We start from the raw sequence: 21,280 nt of genomic DNA, 5'->3' as shown, positions 1-21,280 counted from the left end.
ATTAAGCAAAAAATGTGGTCAATTCTGTACTTAAAGGGAACCTGTCACCTGAATTTGGCGTGACCGGTTTTCGGTCATATGGGCGGAGTTTTCAGGCATGTACTATGGAGGACAGAGAATGAACTTCAATCCTATATTGCGGCCAGCATGCAGCCAGCGGGTAAGGAAAGGGTGAATCAAACACCTGAAAACTCCGCCCATATGACCGAAAACCGGTCACGCCAAATGCAGGTGACAGGTTCCCTTTAATATCCTTTATCCTGGTATATATGATCCCCTCATCCCCATACTGGTATGTATGGCCCCTCATCCCCATCCAGGTATGCATGGCCTCCTCCTCCCTATCCTGGTATGCATGGCCCCCTCATCCCTAGCCTCGTGGGCATGTCCCCTTTATCGCTAGCCTTGTAGGCATCGCCCTCTCATCCCTATCCTGTTAGGCATGGTCCCCCTCATCCCTATCCTGGTATGCAGAGCCTCCATCTCCATCCTGGTAAGCATGACCCCATCCTTATCTTGGTATGCTTGGCCTCATCCCTATCCTGGTATGCAGGGCCCCCATCTCCGTCCTGGTATGCATGGCCCCATCATTGTCCTGGTATATTTGGCCCCTCATCTCCATACTGGTATGCATGGCCCCATCAGAAAAACATTAAAAAACCATAAACCATTATACTTACCTTCCTTGCACTCCCTCGCAGCGTCTTGTTCTGATGCCAGTAGCTGATTTATGCTTGTAAGCAGAGCATGGCAGGGACGTCATGTGCTGCTTACAAGCTGAGGACAGCTACTGGAATACTCGCTGCTCTCTACGCCTGGACTATGTGCATGGAGGGCAGTGAATATTCATTGCTCTTTAATAGCGAGCACAGTGTTAGCTGCAGCCGCCAGCTTCCTGCAGCTGCCGGGCGTTCACGTGTGCCATTACTAAAGAGAATATTCACTGCATTCTATTCTTATGGAAGTGGAGAGCAATGAATATTCATTGCCTTAAGTAGCAAGCACACGCAAACGCCTGGCAGCTGCAGGAAGCCGGCTGCTGAGTCTAACAGCGCATCCGCTATCAAAGAGCAATTTATGTTCACTGCCCTCCATAGGTGTGGAATGCAGTGAATATTCATTACTCTTTAGCAGTGGGCACAGGAGTTAGCCGCAGCCGCCTGCTCCTGCCTCCTGTCACCGGCTGCTCAGCCGTTGCCGCTCCCCCACCTCCCCACCACAGCTAGAGAAGGTACATCCAGACTATAAGACGCACCTTCCATTTTCTTCCACATTTTTGGAGGAAAAAGTGTGTCTTATAGTTCAAAAAATACCATAAATTGTAAAAAAAAAAAAAGTTTTAAAAAATATGAGAAAAATAAAAAAAACATAAACGTTTAAAATCACTCCCTCCCACCCATTAAAAATAAAGATAATACAAAAATAATTAATAAGTTATTCATCGTAAACGGAGAAGAATTCAAAAGACCAAATTTGAGGGTTTTTTTGTTGCTGCAAAACTTCAAAAAATGCTGTAAAAAGTGATCAAAATGTCACATCCATCCCAAAATGGTATCAATAGAAATGTCATCTCACCCTGCAAAAAAATAAGCCCTCACAAAACTCTGTTGACTGAAAAATAAAAACATTTTTTTACCACTAAATTAATAGAAAAAAATGGACAAGTTTTTTTTATCACCATAATGTTGAGGAGAATCAGATTTCCAGGTCATTTTTACCACTCAATGTACGCCATAAAAACAAGTCCAAAAAAACAATATCAGAATTGCTTTTTTTCGCAATTTCACTCACTTGGAATTTGTTTTCTGTTTTCAGTACACTATGTGGTAAAATGAATGTTGTCATTCAAAAGTTCAACTCATCTCACAAAACAAAAAGACCCTCACATGTCTATGTGGACAGAAAAATAAAAAAAAGATGGCTCTTGGAAGAAGGAGAACAAAAAACAAAAACGCAAAGCAAATGCAAATTGGCCGTGTCGGGTAGGGGTTAAAGTTTAACACAAACATTATCTGAACTTTAGTATATTTAATTATAGCATAATATTGAAAAATGTCTTTATTTTCCAGCATGGAAGGATCTATCATCCGTCTTCCAGAAATAATAGCGTTAAAAAAGAAGTACAGAGCCTACTTATATGTGGACGAAGCGCACAGTATTGGAGCAGTGGGGCCCACAGGACGAGGTGTGGTGGAATACTTTGGAGTGAACCCTACAGATATCGATGTGATGATGGGAACATTTACCAAGAGCTTTAATGCTATAGGAGGGTATATTGCTGGAAGAAGGGTAAGTAGGTTCATTGGCTATAAAACTAAAATATAAGGCTATATTCACATGGAGTGTTTTCATGTGGATTTTGTAGAGGAGGCAAAGCAAAATCCACATGAAAAAAGGAGTCAAAGAGTATTGAAAGAATTTTTTAATCTGGATTTTGAAGCTGATACTGCACAAAATCCATGTGAAAAAGAGTATAACCTAACTGCTGTAATGACTTATGTACAAAGAATACTTTTAGTATGTACCCAAACTAATATGAGGACGTTTGATAGAATGTACAATATACCGTACATCTCTATAAGGCTATGGTTACACGATAATCTTTTGTTGAGTTTTTGATGTTGCAGACTTTCTGCACTTATTATTTAAATTAGGTTGCTTTTGTTTTTTTATTGTTTTTTTGTGTGCAGCTAAAAAGTTAAAAAACCCCTTCACGACATGCGCCGTACTAGTACTGCGCATGCCGTGAATCCCCCTTTGATGTGGGCTCCGGCGGTGAGCCCACATCAAAGTCGCGACATGTCAGCTGTTTTGTACAGCTGACATGTGCGCGCAATAGCGGCGGGTGAAATCGCTATTCACCCGCCGCTATTAACCTGTTAAATGCCGCTGTCAAACACAGACAGCGGCATTTAACTACCGCATCCGGCCGGGCGGCCGGAAATGACGTCATCGCCGACCCCCGTCACATGATCGGGGGTCGGCGATGCATCAGGAAGGTAACCATAGAGGTCCTTGAGACCTCTATGGTTAGTGATGCAGGCCTGCTGTGAGCGCCCCCCTGTGGTCGGCGCTCACAGCACACCTCCATTTCAGCTACATAGCAGCGATCTGATGATCGCTGCTATGTAGCAGAGCCGATCAGGCTATGCCAGCTTCTAGACTCCCATGGAGGCTATTGAAGCATGGCACAAGTAAAAAAAAATGTTTTTAAAAATATGAAAAAAATATAAAAAATATAAAAGTTTAAATCACCCCCCTTTCGCCCCATCCTAAATAAAACAATTTAAAAAAAATCAAACATACCCATATTTGGTATCGCCGTGTTCAGAATCGCCCAATCTATCAACTAAAAAAAAGCATTAACCTGATCGCTAAACAGCGTAGCGAGAAAAAAATCCGAAACGCCAGAATTACGTTTTTTTGGTCGCCACGACATTGCATTAAAATGCAATAACGGGCGATCAAAAGAACGTATCTGCGCAAAAATGGTATCATTAAAAACATCAGCTCGGCACGCAAAAAATAAGCCCTCACCAGACCCCAGATCACGAAAAATGGAGACGCTACGGGTATCGGAAAATGGCACTTTTTTTTTTTTTTTTTTTAGCAAAGTTTGGAATTTTTTTTCACCACTTAGATAAAAAATAACCTAGTCATGTTAAGTGTCTATGAACTCGCAATGACCTAGAGAATCATAATGGTAGGTTAGTTTTAGCATTTAGTGAACCTAGCAAAAAAGCCAAACAAAAAACAAGTGTGGGATTGCACTTTTTTTGCAATTTCACCGCACTTGGAATTTTTTTCCCGTTTTCTAGTAAAAGACATGGTAAAACCAATGGTGTCGTTCAAAAGTACAACTTGTCCCGCAAAAAATAAGCCCTCACATGACCATATTGACAGAAAAATAAAAAAGTAATGGCTCAGGGAAGGAGGGAAGTGAAAAATGAAAACGCAAAAATGAAAAAGGGCCGCGACTTGAAGGGGTTAACATTTGTATTTATTGCATTAAGAAGCTGTTGTTTTTGTCGCTTTTTGATATGTCATGCTTTAAATAAAGCTGCTTTGTTTTTTATACTTCCTAGTATTTGGCTTTGACAATACTTTATTGACATACAGTGGGTACGGAAAGTATACAGACCCCTTTAAATTTTTCACTCTTTGTGTCATTGCAGCCATTTAGTATATTCAAAAAGTTCTTTTTTTCTTATTAATGTACACTCTGCACCCCATCTTGTCTGAAAAAAAAACAGAAATGTAGTAACTTTTGCAAACTTATTAAAAAATAAAAACTGAAATATCACATGGTCATAAGTATTCAGACACTTTGCTCAGACACTTATATTTAAGTCACATGCTGTCCATTTCTTTGTGATCCTCCTCGAGATGGTTCTACTTCTTTCTTGGAGTCCAGCTGTGTTTAATTACCCTGATAGGACTTGATTTGAAAAGGTACACACCTGTCTATATAAGACCTCACAGCTCACAGTGCATGTCAGACCAAATGAGAACCACGAGGTCAAAGGAACTGGCCATGGAGCACAGAGACAGAATTGTGGCGAGGCACAGATCTGGCCAAGATTACAAAAGAATTTCTGCAGTTTTCAAGGTTCCTAAGAGCACAGTGGCCTCCATAAACCTTAAATAGAAGAAGTTTGGGACCACCAGAAGTCTTCCTAGACCTGGCCGTCCAGCCAAACTGAGCAATCGTGGGAGAAGAGCCTTGCTGAGAGAGTTAAAGAAGAACCCCAAGATCACTGTGGCTGAGCTCAAGAGATGCAGTAGGGAGATGGGAGAAAGTTCCACAAAGTCAACTATCACTGCAGCCCTCCACCAGTTGGGCCTTTTTGGCAGTGTCCTGACGGAAGCCTCTCCTCAGTGCAAGACATATGAAAGACCGCATAGAGCTTGCTAAAAAACACATGAAGGACTCCCAGACTATGAGAAATAAGATTCTCTGGTCTGATAAGACAAAGATAGATCTTTTTGGTGATAATTCTAAGCGGTATGTGTGGAGAAAACCAGGCACTGGTCATCAATCCCAACAGTGAAACATGGTGGTGGCAGCATCATGCTATGGGGGTGTTTTTCAGCTGCAGGGATAGAATGAGTGGTTGTCATTGAAGGAAACATGAATGCAGCCAAGTACACAGATATCCTGGATGAAAACTTCTTCCAGAGTGCTCTGGACCTCAGACTTGGCTGAAGGTTCACCTTCCAATAAGACAATGACACTAAGCACACAGCTAAAATAACAAAGGAGTGGCTTCAGAACAACTCTGACAATTCTTGACTGGCCCAGCCAGAGCCCTGACCTAAACCCAATTGAGCAACTCTGGAGAGACCTGAAAATGGCTGTCCACCAACGTTCACCATCCAACCTGACGGAACTGGAGAGCATCTGCAGGAAGAATGGCAGAGGATCCTCAAATCCAGATGTGAAAAACTTGTTGCATCATTCCCAAGAAGACTCATGGCTATCTCAATAGGGTGCTTCTACTCAATACTGATCAAAGGGTCTGAATACTTATGACCATGTGATATTTCAGGGTTTTTTTAAATAAATTTGCAAACATTTCTACATTTTTGCTTTTTTTTTCAGTCAAGATGGGGTGCAGAGTGTACATTATCCCCTTAGCGACCGCCGATACGCCTTTTAACGGCGGCCGCTAAGGGTACTTAAACCACAGCGCCGTTAATTAACGGCGCTGTGGAAAAAGTCCATAGCGCCCCCCAGAGGCCGATTTTCTCCGGGGTCTCGGCTGCCGAGGGTAGCCGAGACCCCAGAGAACATGATTCGGGGTTTTTTTAACCCACCCCGCATTTGCGATCGCCGGTAATTAACCGTTTACCGGCGATCGCAAAAAAAAAAACCGCGATCTCTTTTTAATTTCTCTGTCCTCCGATGTGATCGCACATCGGAGGACAGAGAAAAGGGGTCCCAGGTGGCCCCCCAATACTCACCTAGCTCCCCCGATGCTCCTCGTGTCTCCCGGTGGGCGCCGCCATCTTCAAAATGGCGGGCGCATGCGCAGTGCGCCCGCCGGCCGGCACCGGGAGAATCTTTGGGGTCTCGGCTGCCGGGGGTAGCCGAGACCCCAAAGAGCATGATCGGGGTCGGTATTACCGACCCCTGTTTTGCGATCGCCGGTAATTAACTGTTTACCGGCGACCGCAAAAAAAAAAAAAAAAAGTAAAGTGTAATTCTCTGTCCTCTGATGTGATCGCACATCAGAGGACAGAGAAATAGGGGGATTCGGGGACCCTAGCATACTCACCTAGGTCCCTGGATCCTCTTGCTGCTCCTCCTGGCCGCCGGCAGAAGAACATGGCGGACGCATGCCCAGTGCGCCCGCCATCTGTCTCCATCTGCCGGCCGGCAGGAGAACAGCAGTTGGGGCTAAAATTAGGGTTAGGGGTAGGGTTAGGGTTAGGGGTAGGGTTAGGGGTAGGGTTAGGGGTAGGGTTAGGGGTAGGGCTAGGGGTAGGGCTAGGGTTAGGGGTAGGGTTAGGGCTAGGGTTAGGGCTAGGGTTGGGGCTAAATTTAGGGTTAGGGTTGGGGTTAAATTTAGGGTTAGGCTTCTTTCACACTTACGTCGGTACGGGGCCATCGCAATGCGTCGGCCGACATACCGACGCACGTTGTGAAAATTGTGCACAACGTGGGCAGCAGCTGTAGTTTTTCAACGCATCCGCTGCCCAATCTATGTCCTGGGGAGGAGGGGGCGGAGTTACGGCCACGCATGCGCGGTCAGAAATGGCGGATGCGACGTACAAAAAACGTTTCATTGAACGTTTTTTTGTGCCGACGCTCCGCCAAAACACAACTGATCCAGTGCACGACGGACGCGACGTGTGGCCATCCGTCACGATCCGTCGGCAATACAAGTCTATGGGCAAAAAACGCATCCTGCGGGCACATTTGCAGGATCCGTTTCTTGTCCAAAACGACAGATTGCGACGGAATGCCAAACGACGCAAGTGTGAAAGTAGCCTTAGGGCTAGGGTTAGGGTTGGGGCTAAAGTTAGGGCTAGGGTTGGGGCTAAAGTTAGGGTTAGAGCTGGGATTAGGGTTAGGGTTTGGATTAGGGTTGGTATTAGGGTTAGGGTTGGCATTAGGGTTACGCTTGGGATTAGGGTTAGGTTTGGGATTAGGGTTAAGGTTAGGGTTGTGATTAGGGGTGTATTGGGATTAGGGTTAGGTTTGAGGTTAGGGTTGAGATTAGGATTAGGGGTGTGTTGGATTTAGGGTTTTGATTAGGGTTATGGTTAGGGTTGACATTAGGGTTGTTTTGGGGTAAGGGTTGTGATTATGGTTAGGGTTAGTGATTAGGATTATGGATCAGGTTGGGATTAGGGTTAGGGGTGTGTTGGGGTTAGGGTTGGAGCTAGAATTGGGGGGTTTCCACTGTTTAGGTACATCAGGGGGTCTCCAAACACGACAGCCAATTTTGCGCTCAAAAAGTCAAATGGTGCTCCCTCCCTTCTGAGCTCTGCCGTGCGCCCAAACAGTGGGTTACCCCCACATATGGGGCATCAGCGTACTCGGGATAAATTGGACAACGACTTCTGGGGTCCAATTTCTCTTGTTACCCTTGTGAAAATAAAAACTTGGGGGCTACAAAATCTTTTTTGTGAAAAAAAAAATATTTTTTATTTTCACGACTCTGCATTCTAAACTTCTGTGAAGCACTTGGGCATTCAAAGTTCTCACCACACATCTAGATAAGTTCCTTGGGGGATCTAGTTTCCAAAATGGGGTCACTTGTGGGGGGTTACTACAGTTTAGGTACATCAGGGGCTCTGCAATCGCAACATAATGCCCACAGACCATTCTATCAAAGTCTGCATTCCAAAAAGGCGCTCCTTCCCTTCCGAGCTCTGCCGTGCGCCCAAACAGTGGTTTACCCCCACATATGGTGCATCAGCGTACTCGGGATAAATTGGACAACAACTATTGCAGTCCAATTTCTCCTGTTACCCTTGTGAAAATAAAAACTTGGGGGCTACAATATCTTTTTTGTGGAAAAAAAAATATTTTTTTTTTTCACGACTCTGCATTCTAAACTTCTGTGAAGCACTTGGGCATTCAAAGTTCTCACCACACATCTAGATAAGTTCCTTGGGGGATCTAGTTTCCAAAATGGGGTCACTTGTGGAGGGTTTCTACTGGTTAGGTACATCAGGGGCTCTGCAAACGCAACATAATACCCGCAGACCATTCTATCAAAGTCTGCATTCCAAAACGGCGCTCCTTCCTTCCGAGCTCTGCCGTGCGCCCAAACAGTGGTTTACCCCCACATATGGGGTACCAGCATACTCAGGACAAATTGGACAACAACTTTTGGGGTCCAATTTCTCTTGGTACCCTTGTGAAAATAAAAACTTGGGGGCTAAAAAATCTTTTTTGTGGAAAAAAAAAATATTTTTTATTTTCACGGCTCTGCATTATAAACTTCTGTGAAGCACTTGGGCATTCAAGGTTCTCACCACACATCTAGATAAGTTCCATGGGGGGTCTAGTTTCCAAAATGGGGTCACTTGTGGGGGATTTCTACTGTTTAGGCACATCAGGGGCTCTCCAAACGCGACATGGCGTCCGATCTCAATTCCAGCCAATTCTACATTGAAAAAGTAAAACGGCACTCTTTCTCTTCCAAGCTCTGCGGTGCGCCCAAACAGTGGTTTACCCCCACATATTGGGTATCGACGTACTCAGGAGAAATTGCACAACAACTTTAGTGGTCTAATTTCTCCTGTTACCCTTGTGAAAATAAAAATTTGTGGGCAAAAAGATCATTTTTGTAGAAAAAATGCAATTTTTTTTTTTTCACGGCTCTACGTTATAAACTTCTGTGAAGCACATGGAGGTTCAAAGTGGTCGCCACACATCTAGATAAGTTCCTTAAGGGGTCTAGTTTCCAAAATGGTGTCACTTGTGGGGGGTTTCCACTGTTTAGGCACATCAGGGGCTCTCCAAACGCGACATGGCGTCCAATCTCAATTCCAGCCAATTCTACATTGAAAAAGTAAAACGGCACTCCTTCTCTTCCAAGCTCTGCGGTGCGCCCTAACAGTTGTTTACCCCCACATATTGGGTATCAGCGTACTCAGGAGAAATTGCACAACAACTTTTGTGGTCTAATTTCTCCTGTTACCCTTGTGAAAATAAGAATTTGTGGGCGAAAAGATCATTTTTGTGTAAACAAAAGCGATTTTTTATTTTCATGGCTCTACGTTATAAACTTCTGTGAAGCACTTGGGGGTTCAAAGTGCTCACCACACATCTAGATAAGTTCCTTAAGGGGTCTAGTTTCCAAAATGGTGTCACTTGTGGGGAGTTTCCACTGTTTAGGCACATCAGGGGCTCTCTAAACGTGACATGGCGTCCGATCTCAATTCCAGCCAATTCTGCATTGAAAAAGTCAAACGGCGCTCCTTCACTTCTAAGTTCTGCGGTGCGCCCTAACAGTGGTTTACCCCCACATATGGGGTATTGGCGTATTCAGGAGAAATTGCGTAACAAAATTTATGGTTACATTTCTGTTTTTACACTTGTGAAAATAAAAAAAATGGTTCTGAATTAAGATGTTTGCAAAAAAAAGTTAAATGTTCATTTTTTCCTTCCACATTGTTTCAGTTCCTGTGAAGCACGTAAAGGGTTAATAAACTTCTTGAATGTGGTTTTGAGAACCTTGAGGGGTGTAGTTTTTAGAATGGTGTCACACTTCATTATTTTCTATCATATAGACCCCTCAAAATGACTTCAAATGTGATGTGGTCCCTAGAAAAAAATGGTGTTGTAAAAATGAGAAATTGCTGGTCAACTTTTAACCCTTATAACTCCCTAACAAAAAAAAATGTTGTTTCCAAAATTGTGCTGATGTAAAGTAGACATGTGGGAAATGTTATTTATTAACTATTTTTCGTGACATATCTCTCTGATTTAAGGGCATAAAAATAAAAAGTTTGAAAATTGCAAAATTTTAAAAATTTTCGCCATATTTCTATTTTTTTCATAAATAATCGCAAGTATTATCGAAGAAATGTTACCACTAACATGAAGTACAATATGTCACGAAAAAACAATCTCAGAATCAGCGGGATCCGTTGAAGCGTTCCAGAGTTATAACCTCATAAAGTGACAGTGGTCAGAATTGCAAAAATTGGCCTGGTCATTAAGTACCAAATTGGCTCTGTCACTAAGGGGTTAAAGAGAAAAAATGAAACTTTTTTGAATTTACCAAATGGCTGCAATGAAAAAAAAGAGTGAAGAATTTATAGTGGTCTGAATACTTTCCATACCCACTGTACTTAGGTACATATTACTTGCGTTTTTGATGTGTTTCCACTGCGGAAACACATGTGCGTTTTTTATCTGCGGAATTTCCGCACTTAATGGAAGTCTATGGAGAAATCCCAGATAGAAAACTCAGCGTACCAGCAGGAGAAATTGACTCATAATATTAGGTAACAGGATTTTTGGAGGCTTTAATTTAAATTATTTCTCCCCACTTGGAATTTTTTTCACATTTTTCAGTACATTGTGTGTAGATGGAGAAATAAAAACATATGGATCTTGAAAGGCATATCTCATGTATACATACGTTTATGACATACCCCAATGGGCAGAGTATTTTTATGGAGGGAAGTAGATATTTTATGATGGATGTTATTAACAAGTAGCCCTAAAATAAAGAACATAAATGCAAAATAATTCTGTGAATGGAATCTCATCTCTAGGATCTTGTGGATCACTTACGAAACCACTCATACAGCGCATTTTATGCAGCATCTATGTCTCCACCAATAGCTGAGCAGATTATAAAGGTCATAAAGTGCATCATGGGTCGTGACGGGACACGGATAGGTACGACATTATTTATTTTTCTGTTTTTCGTATTTATGGATGTTTTTCTTTACTACTGATTATTTATAGAGCTTTACCGTAAGTGTCGACATTGTAGTTGAATTCACTTCTTCTAAGGGCAGGTGCAGACGACCTCATCGGTCCCAGTGCCATCCGACAAATCATCGGGCCACACCCAGAGCAATGTTACATACGCTATGGGGCCATCCACATGCCCAATTTTTTCCTTGGACTGAGCCATTCCAGGGAAAAAACCACTGCATGCCCTATTTGATCTGATATTCGGATTGCACTCGGCCATGCAAGTCAATGAGTCCGTGGAAAACATCGGACTACACTCAGATATCAAGAGTGCAGTCAGGTTTCCACGGACTGACAGAACGGAGAAGATGGAGAATTTTTTTTCTCCATCTTCTCCTCATCCAAGAGAATCGGATTACACTATGATCACGCTCTGATTAAACTCTAATCAGAGATTGATCAGAGTGTCATTTGCATGATTGAACAGATTTTCTCAGATGTAAAAAAATACGCCTGTCTGCATTTATACTTAGTGAGGCTCATAAGTTATCAGCTATCCACCGAATAAGTAATAACTGTTGGATTGGTGTGGATGAGGGACTTGGAAATGGATTCGTCCATGGTTCCCATCTAGAAGCCTTTGCCGTGCTGCTCAATTTTAAGTATTTAACGCTGATCAAACTAGCCACACACTGTGTTGCCTTTAGTATCTTCAGGCCATCGGCTATTAAGGAGCGGTAGGGAGCATGTGCCACCTTCCACACTATTCATTAGTCTTGCTATCAGGAGAGAATGAGAGAGGAACAAGAGACACAAGTCCACTGAGCTGGCGATCGGTGGAGGTCTTTCTAGCTGATAGGTGATAAGCTGTGCTGACCAAAATACCACTATAATGATGAAAATTGTTTCTGAGTATTCTAGTCTTTAGGCACACACACTTTATTTTTATTGCTCTTCATCTGTGTTTGTATAAAGGCTCCAAATTAACTTCCTGTGGAATTGAGCAAAAATGTTGTGATTTTTGGTGCCAAAAATTGGAAGAGCTGGGGTGTGACGAAGGTGTGACACAAAACCTCGTCCAATTCATGAACTGTGGCGTTTCTCCACAGAATCCTACTCAAGGACTAGAGTAAGATTTGTGACAAGGCACACAGAGGTGCACGCCTCCTGAATCATTAAGGGGTGTGCGACTCATAATGAATTATTGTCCACTCCTAGGACAACCGCTTCTCATATCCTACACTCATCCCTGATAAAATAAAACAGCTTATACTCACCTCCCGTGCCGGCGCCGTTCTAGTGCCGTCAACACTCGCATTCCTGGGGCTCTCGTGCGTTTGTTATGATACGTGGTACCTGGCGCCCAATCAGCGATGGCATCACTGTCACTGTCTTCGTACGAATTGAACATGAAGAGGAAGTCAAAGATCAGCTGTAGCCTGGACTTCCTTTTCATGTCCAATTCGTATGAAGGTCGGTATAGTGACCCCAGCGCTGATTGGGCACCGGGTACCACATGTCATACAGCTGCACGAGAGCCCCGGGAACGCAAGTGCCGACACTGTAGAAGTGTCGCCGGCACAGGAGGTGAGTAAACATTTAGATAAAAAAGGGGTTGTCCTGGTAGTGGACAAGCCCTTTAAGATTGTCTGACTCCAGCATGCCACGTCATCAGGACTGACATGAATATCACCGGGGCCTAGGTTTTTCTCTCTTCATTGGGTTAATATTAATATTCTGGTGTTTTCCTACAAATCACACTTTGTGATAAACACTGCCGCTATGCGTTGTAAAGAACCAGACATATACTGGGCTGTATAGGGGGACTTAGTATTTTTTTCTTAATGTATTTTATGGTAATGATGGTTGTAAACCCCATAGGCCAGCAAAGAGTGAGTCAACTTGCAGAGAACACCAGATACTTCAGACAGAAATTACATGACATGAATGTAATCACTTATGGGAATGAAGACTCGCCTGTTGTCCCTGTGCTCATGTACATGCCAAGCAAAGTAGGGTAAGTACTACATGTCATAATTAAACTAAGCTCCCAATGATCAGATCATTGTGTGACATAATAATACATAACCTCCACTTCTGTGACGATTGCCTGCCTGCCTGTGCCTGAACATGTTGCTGTAGCCATTCAAACCATCGGAACATAGAAATGCCCCCATCTTAGATACCCATAATATTGGTCTGGTACAATGCATAATTCAAAATCCTATCACCATCCTCAATGCAATGCAAAATTCAATACTTACTAGCAATAAAAAAAAATTCTAACCCTGTTTGATGCTTACTTCTGTAGCCATAGCATTGACACAGTGATCATTTACACAGTTTGCGAACAAAGACATTTGTATATTGTATTGGATACGTCAAACAACTCAGTGCTGCAGGCATTTTCCCAGTATGATTTATAAGATTTAGTATCATGTGCAGCAACGTGTGACTTAAAGTAAACATAGTGTGGGAAAATAGAAAATACAAAATACACTCAAAAAATTGATGCATATGGATGAGGAGAGGTGTTGTCTGTTAGGGACTCTCCTCTGTGATCAGCAAATGAAAGTCACTTTTTAAAGGGAAATTGTCACTTGATTCATGCAGCATAAACCACGCCAGTGTGAATCACAGACTGGATCCTTCATTCTAATAATAATTTATGTTTTTCTCTAAAATGATGCGCTTTTTTCCGGCGGGACTCCTCTCCTCTGCCCTCCCTGTTGGTAAGCTTACTTGTTACACCCATTGCTGCAGACCTGTTGAAGCGCTCGAGTAGCGCGAAACGGCCGTCGTTTTACCTGCACACTTCTCTGTATATATGCACCCCCGAGCCGTGAAGAATATGCACCAATAAAGTATTACCTGCCATCAAGACTGGTGAGTGCGGCCGGTTCTTTTTCCCTTGGACACCCATTGCTGCGTTATTTATTACCCACTATTGTCGCTCTAGTCCGACTTTTACTATTTGGACGGTTGTATACATATTCAGGCTTGCCAACCTTATTTTCCACATGGGGTTCCTCTCTCCCTTTGTGTGTAGCCACTCATCTATATAGGGGGGTTAAGGGGCGGTAGCCCCTCCTCTGTGTCTGATTAGGAATGCCTATACCGTAATGTATTACTGATCTCTGTTTTAACATTTTGTACTAATAAAGACATTTTTATATATCATAGTACTATATGCTCCTTATTCTCCGGTTCACATATGTATCCTATGCAGCAGATTTAATTTGTCTGGGGGCACGTTACTTATATGTGCTCTTGTCCAGACTGTCGTTATGACTTTGGGACCTTTGTTATTACTAATATGAACCTATATGTAGATATGGGATAACATGAGAGGAGAGAAGGTTTTTCCACCAACATAGAAGAGGATTCTTTACTGTTAGGGCAGTGAGAATCTGGAATTGCTTGCCTGAGGAGGTGGTGATGGCGAACTCAGTCGAGGGGTTCAAGAGAGGCCTGGATGTCTTCCTGGAGCAGAACAATATTGTATCATACAATTATTAGGTTCTGTAGAAGGACGTAGATCTGGGTATTTATTATGATGGAATATAGGCTGAACTGGATGGACAAATGTCTTTTTTCGGCCTTACTAACTATGTTACTATGTTACTATGAGAGTCTTAAAAAAAACTCCAAGGTCCACTATACACCCACACTGTTCTAACTAATCATGATTTTTTTAAGTCTTCAAAATAACTCTATATAGTTTGTAGTTTTGTGACCACTAATGACATTGTTAAATCCGAAGTGAAAAAGAGTAACATTTGTACATTGCATTGCAGTCGAGTTTGCCTTCCTAAAACAAATTGTTCTTCTGGTTAAGTTAATATCGGAATTTATTTTTTCCCTCTATCCATAGGGCTTTTGCACGGCACATGCTGAAGAAGAAAATTGGTGTTGTTATAGTTGGTTTTCCAGCTACTCCTATTGCTGAGGCAAGAGTGAGATTTTGCATTTCAGCCGCACATACAAAGGAGATGTTGGACAAGGTGTGTTTTTCAATCTCGAATGTAAAAAAAACAATTATAATTTTTTTCTGGAAGATACATACATTTTGGAAGAGTTACCAAAAGTAGCGCAAGAAATAAGTAGAGTAAAAAAGGAAATCAATGTGATAAAAAAGAATAAATATTTCGTTTCCCCCCCCCTCTATTAGTGTCGATAAATCTTAAAGGGAACCTGTCACCCCAAAAATTGAAGATGAGCTGCGGCCACCAGCATCAGGGGCTTATCTACAGCATTTTGTAATGCTGTAGATAAGCCCCCGATGTGTCCTGAAAGATGAGAAAAAGAGGTTACATTATACTCACGCGGGGGCGGTCCTGCTGCAGTCTGGTCCGATGGGCGTTGCGGTCCGGGGCCTTCCATCTTCTTACGATGACGTCCTCTTATTGTCTTCTTGCCGCAGCTTCGGCGCAGGTGTACTTTATCTGTCCTGTTGAGGGCAGAGCAAAGTACTGCAGTGCGCAGGCGCTGGGCCTCTCTGACCTTTCCCGGCACCTGTGCACTGCAGTACTTTACTCTGCCCTCAACTGGATAGACAATGTACGCCTGCGCTGTAGCTGCGGCAGGAAGATAAGAAGAGGACGACATCGTAAGAAGATAGGAGGCGCCGGACCGGACCGCAAAGCCCATCGGACCGGCCCGGGACCACCCCTGGGTAAGTATAATTTAACCTCTTTTTCTCATCTTTCAGGATACATCGGGGGGCCCTGGTGCCGGTGGGCTTAGCTCACCTTTTAGGGGTGACAGGTTACCTTTAAAGCTTTAGTCTCTTCCCTAATGCATTGTCCAGAAAATTGATCACCTAGGGATTAGTGATGAGTGAGTGTACTCGTTGCTCGGGTTTTCCAGAGCATGATCAAGAGGTCTCCGAGTATTTTTTAATGCTCAGAAATGTAGTTTTCTTCCCTCAGCTGGATGATTTGCGGCTACTAGACAGCTTGAGTACATGTGGGGATTCCCTAGCAACCAGGCAACCCCCACATGTAATCAAGCTGGCTAGTAGCTGTATGTCATCCAGCCGGGCCGGCAAGGAAAACTAAATCTCTGAACAGTCATAAATACCCGGAGACCACCCAAACATGCTCTGTAAAACCCGAGCAACGAGTACACTCACTCATCACTATTAGGGATGAGACCTATTTGATGAACCTGGCATAGATTTAAATAAGTCCAGGTGCAGACAACCATATTTTCTCTCATTCTAGAGAATTGGATCGATTATGCAAATAACACTCTGATCAAACTTTGATTACAGTTTATCAGAGTGTCAGTATAGTGCAATCCAGTTCACTCAGATGAGGAGAAGATGGAGGCAAAAATGTCTCCATCTTCTCCATTATGTGAGTGCGTTGAAATCAGACTACACTCAGATGACGTCCGAGTGCTGTCCAAGGTTTTCCATGGATTCATAAGCTTACATGTTTTTGTCAGATTGCACTTGAGCCAAAAATGTGCTTTTGCGCACCTGCCCTAAGGGTGTGTGCACAAAACATCTTTTCAGGCAGGTGTGAACTGTAGAACTTCTGAAAAAAGCACTAACGAAACACTAAAAAGAAAGAACACATGCAGGTAAAAGACGTGACCTGAACATTCTTCAGACAGCATTCACTTGGAAGCCACGCACTATTTTATACATACAAGTAAAAATAAAAACACATCACACCAGTACAGTCGCTGCAAAAAAAAAAACAACTGGAAAAAGAAGAAAAAATACATTACTGGGAAAAAAAACACTATCTGTGCTTTTCTGAAGCATCTTCTGCTTAAAAAAACTGGACGATTTTGATTGAGTTCAATAACCCTTGTGTGCACATACCCTTAGGCCGGGATCACACACAGCTCCGGAGCGGAGCGTGCAGCCGCATAGCAATACATGGAGCCGCACGCTCTGCTCCGGAGTGCCGGTGCCAGAGCTTGTTTTTAACCTGCGAGACTCGGCCGAATCTCGCTGTAGTGTGACTCCGGCCATAGTATTGCTGAACACTGATGAATAAAGAGGCTCAACCACTTTCCTTTACACATTCATAATTTTGTGTAAAAAAGGTGAAGAGGCGTCATAAAAATTTAATTTGGCATAAAGACCGTATTGCTCAATGTAGTTTTGGAAAATGGTAACGATACATTAGTAAATCAGCTATACTGTTTAAAGGGGATCTGTCACTCTCTTGGACGTACCTTAGCTATTAAGATGGGCATACAGGCACTAGAATACTTAACATAGTGGTTGTCCCGTGCCTGCGCCAATGCCCATAGCAGGGCGGAATATCGCAATTGTAGGGTGCAGGCACCACTAGACGTCACAGGGCCATGTGACACTGATGGGAGGCAACAGGCCCGCAAATGAAGACCGGAGGCCGAATTTCCTTTCAGAAACCAGATTAGCATAAAAGAATACAATTTCTCAAGAACAAGACCGCAGATATGATTATTTTAAGTGTTCTAGTACCTGTATGCCCATTTTAATAGCTTAAATATGTCCCGGGGGGTGACAGATTCCCTTTAAGCCTGTAACCATACTTGCCAATTCATTTCAATCATCATATTATACAGCATTGTGTACTTACAATTGCTTATTTTGCTTTTCTACCCAGTGAATTATTCTATTTTTGGTGTTCTAAGTAGAAAAAGAAAGTCTCGTTTTCCTGCTGAAATCATTCCCCTCTTCAACTTCTGACCCAGCTACCCTGCTCCCCCCCCTGCCAGGGACTTTTGCAGTGACTTATGCATGACTCATGCAGGGAAAATTGACCTCCTGTTTCTACCTTAGAGATTGGAAGAATTCAGGTAGTTTTTAATCGCGTGAAATCATAGACCCTAATGGAAGAGAGAAGAAATAACTGGGTAGAAAGGCAAAATGAGCAATTGTAAGTACACAGAGCCATATAATATGATGAATACAGTATCTTAAGAGGATAACAACTTTGATAGGAGGAGGAGCGTTTCTTTAATTTTACAAGAGTTTCTTGACACTTTGCTCTATACATGTTTTCCAGGTATTGCATGAGCTGGATAAAATGGGTGACATTCTATATGTAAAGCATTCCCGCAATAACAGAGCAAACCGTACAGTGGTTTATGATGAAACTAACGTAGAACTTGAAGATTGACATCAATGGACACTTGAAGTTGCGAAGACCATTTCCAGTTTTATTTTTTTTAAAATTCAGGTCTTTATCCTGAGAACTCCAATGCCATTTAATGTAAATATACGAAGGTGGATACTCCAATAATGTTTTTAAAGCTGTAACATTTTTGTTAAATAAAGCCAGTATTTTATACAAATCATTTAGTACATCGCATACAATTACATTACAGTTACCTTGTGTCTGATTATCCTGGTGTCAACGAATCCTAAAGTAACTTAGAATAGTTTTATTATTGTTACTGTCAATAGTTTCATAGTTTTTATTATGAGGTGGAATCGAATTTTAGTCGAATTTCACAAAATTTTGCATTCTGGAGAATAGGATTTTTTGGTAATTTTCCCCAGATGCTCCCTGCCCATCTTCTGGTCCTCCAGCACAGTACGTCTCCTGCCTGCAGTTCACTGTAGTTTGAGGTTTCTTGGTATGAGTAGGACTCAGAGTTTACTGTGCATGGGTTGCTCTCATCTGGAATCCCCAGCATAAAATGAACACAGGGAACAAGATGTAGCGCTATGGAGGACGGGATATCAAACACGGAACAGCAGGGGCAGCTAGAGAGGTGAGCGTTGAGCTGAGTTTTTTTTTTCTTTTATATCTTTGGTTTATTGTGGTCCAGGGTCTGGAGAGACCCAGGAGCATAAAAGGGAATATTCAATTTACAGAGAATAACTTTACTATGAACCAAATTTACAGCAGATACCTTGTGGGGGAATCCAACTCTGCATCCAAACATAGTTGTCCCCCCCAAGTAATTCTTTCTCTCTAATAGGAGTCACGTGGACAGGTACATGTTTCTCCAGTACTCTGGTCAATATCTTGAACACAGCGACCTCTGAGCTCCCAGGGTGGCAGCAGTCCATGGTCCTACTCCAGTGATCTCTTGGCTCAAACTGAAAAATATCCAATGGCAAAATGGAAAAATCCAAAATAAACTCTGTAATAGAGTCTATTTAGGAGGCAACAGTGACCTCTTGTGGCCAGAGCCCGATACTGCAATAATGTCTATTCATCATTACCAATTCATATGCCACCTCACTAGAGGTTGGCGTCCCTGACAGACCTTTCCAGATGAAATAACCCTGCACATTGCAAAATTGGGGTACACCCACGGTGGCCCGAGCTGTTGACTCCCCGAGTGCACTATCACTGAGGACAGCTATAGTTTGGACTGGGGCAGTCACATCTTCCTGTATATCGTCTCTGGGGGGGGGCCACATGTCTTAAAATAGTCTCACTCTGGTGGGCAATATTACAACAAATGGGCCCTCAGCCTGCAAGGAAGTGGGTACAGCCCACCAATCAACATCTATGGGTGGGTCCATGCTCCTTGGCTCAGGTTTAGGTGTTGCTTCATTACCACTGGTTCTTCAAACTGGCACCATCACAGCTTGTTGTTGAGATTCCTAGTGGGCGCACCAATCCCCAACGGTTCCACCTCATTCACGGATATATTGGGCCCCATTCTCCTTTTCATCACCTACTGTACTGTCTCCCATCGGTCATCTAACTTCTCAGACTGCATTTTGACTCCGACTAGCACTCTTTACCCTGGAGCAAACACTTCCTTCTGTACCGGTCTCTGGTCATGATCTGTCACTGATGATCCACCACACTGTGCACTGTTGGAAAGGTGCTCCTGGGCCAACGCAGCAGTGGTCTGAGGAGAATCAGCCATGGGATCAGGCATGTGTAGGTCTTTAAACTCCCTACTTGCCCTCCTGAACATCAGTATGTGGGGCGAGCATGTGCAGGAGGGTGCGGTTGAAACGTTCACATGCACCATTGCCTTGCTGATGATAGGGCGTCATCCTAGACTGCTCAATACCATACAGGCAATAAAGTTCCTTTATTAAGGCACCACGGAAACACTCCCTGATCAGAACGAATCCACCATGTACACCCAAACACTTGAATGAAGTGACAACATACTGCCTCAGCGGCTGATTCTGTGGTCTGGTCTCTAGTAGGTACCGTCACTGTGTATTTAGTGAAATCATCAGTCATCATCATCATCAAACAATACGAGTGTCCCAAACTGGAGTACCCTATGTGCACATAATCTATCATGAGTATCTCCAATGGAGCGGAAATGCGGATGGTCTGAACAGGAGCTCACTGTTCCAGGCTCCTGCTGAACCCACATGCTCAACATTTTTAGCACATTTCAATTACCATCTTTTCCAGATCTGGGCAGAATATCATTCTCTGCAACCACTTATGTCTCACCTGCAGATAGCGCACGTGGTTCATGGACCCAGTGTAGGAAGGGGCGTAGCTAAGTGGCTACTTGGTATTCGCTGGAGCTCCTGATGGTGGAGGCAGACTGCGCTGTAGGTAGCCGCCAGGTACCACTCCTAGGCAGGCGCTGGTTCTGAAACTACTGATCCCAGAGGTCGGGTTCTCTGACACGCGGAGGCGTGACCGAGGTTACTGACAGACTGTACGGACAACTTGAACATTGAAGACAGGTTTTCGTTCACACTCGAAAATATCAAGAAATGGTTCTGGAGCTAGCCGCACTAGGGCCATGGGCAACAGAAACAGAAGCAGTCACAGGAATACAGACAAACTATACAGTTAGGGCCAGAAATATTTGGACAGTGACACAATTTTCGCGAGTTGGGCTCTGCATGCCACCACATTGGATTTGAAATGAAACCTCTACAACAGAATTCAAGTGCAGATTGTAACGTTTAATTTGAAGGGTTGAACAAAAATATCTGATAGAAAATGTAGGAATTGTACACATTTCTTTACAAACACTCCACATTTTAGGAGGTCAAAAGTAATTGGACAAATAAACATAACCCAAACAAAATATTTTTATTTTCAATATTTTGTTGCAAATCCTTTGGAGGCAATCACTGCCTTAAGTCTGGAACCCATGGACATCACCAAACGCTGGGTTTCCTCCTTCTTAATGCTTTGCCAGGCCTTTACAGCCGCAGCCTTCAGGTCTTGCTTGTTTGTGGGTCTTTCCGTCTTAAGTCTGGATTTGAGCAAGTGAAATGCATGCTCAATTGGGTTTAGATCTGGAGATTGACTTGGCCATTGCAGAATGTTCCACTTTTTGGCACTCATGAACTCCTGGGTAGCTTTGGCTGTATGCTTGGGGTCATTGCCCATCTGTACTATGAAGCGCCATCCAATCAACTTTGCAGCATTTGGCTGAATCTGGGCTGAAAGTATATCCCGGTACACTTCAGAATTCATCCGGCTACTC

The 21,280-nt window shown here is 43.1% G+C and overlaps 1 protein-coding gene across 4 annotated transcripts in view; it reads left to right on the top strand.

Moving 5' to 3' along the window:
• The window catches only part of SPTLC3 (serine palmitoyltransferase long chain base subunit 3), a 91,862-nt gene extending 73,669 nt beyond the window's left edge, over positions 1-18,193 (top strand). For all 4 annotated transcript variants that reach the window (XM_069768780.1, XM_069768782.1, XM_069768783.1 and 1 more), the window contains 5 exons: positions 2,070-2,289; positions 10,744-10,870; positions 12,773-12,908; positions 14,766-14,895; positions 17,905-18,193. In XM_069768780.1, coding sequence (XP_069624881.1) covers positions 2,070-2,289; positions 10,744-10,870; positions 12,773-12,908; positions 14,766-14,895; positions 17,905-18,018 — 727 coding nt within the window. In that variant the 3' untranslated portion in view covers positions 18,019-18,193. The remainder of the gene's footprint in view (positions 1-2,069; positions 2,290-10,743; positions 10,871-12,772; positions 12,909-14,765; positions 14,896-17,904) is intronic.
• Positions 18,194-21,280: the final 3,087 nt, after the last annotated feature.

The sequence above is a fragment of the Ranitomeya imitator genome, chromosome 5, assembly GCF_032444005.1.
Source record: "Ranitomeya imitator isolate aRanImi1 chromosome 5, aRanImi1.pri, whole genome shotgun sequence".
Lineage (NCBI taxonomy): Eukaryota > Metazoa > Chordata > Amphibia > Anura > Dendrobatidae > Ranitomeya > Ranitomeya imitator.
This window is presented reverse-complemented; position numbering and strand designations above follow the sequence as displayed.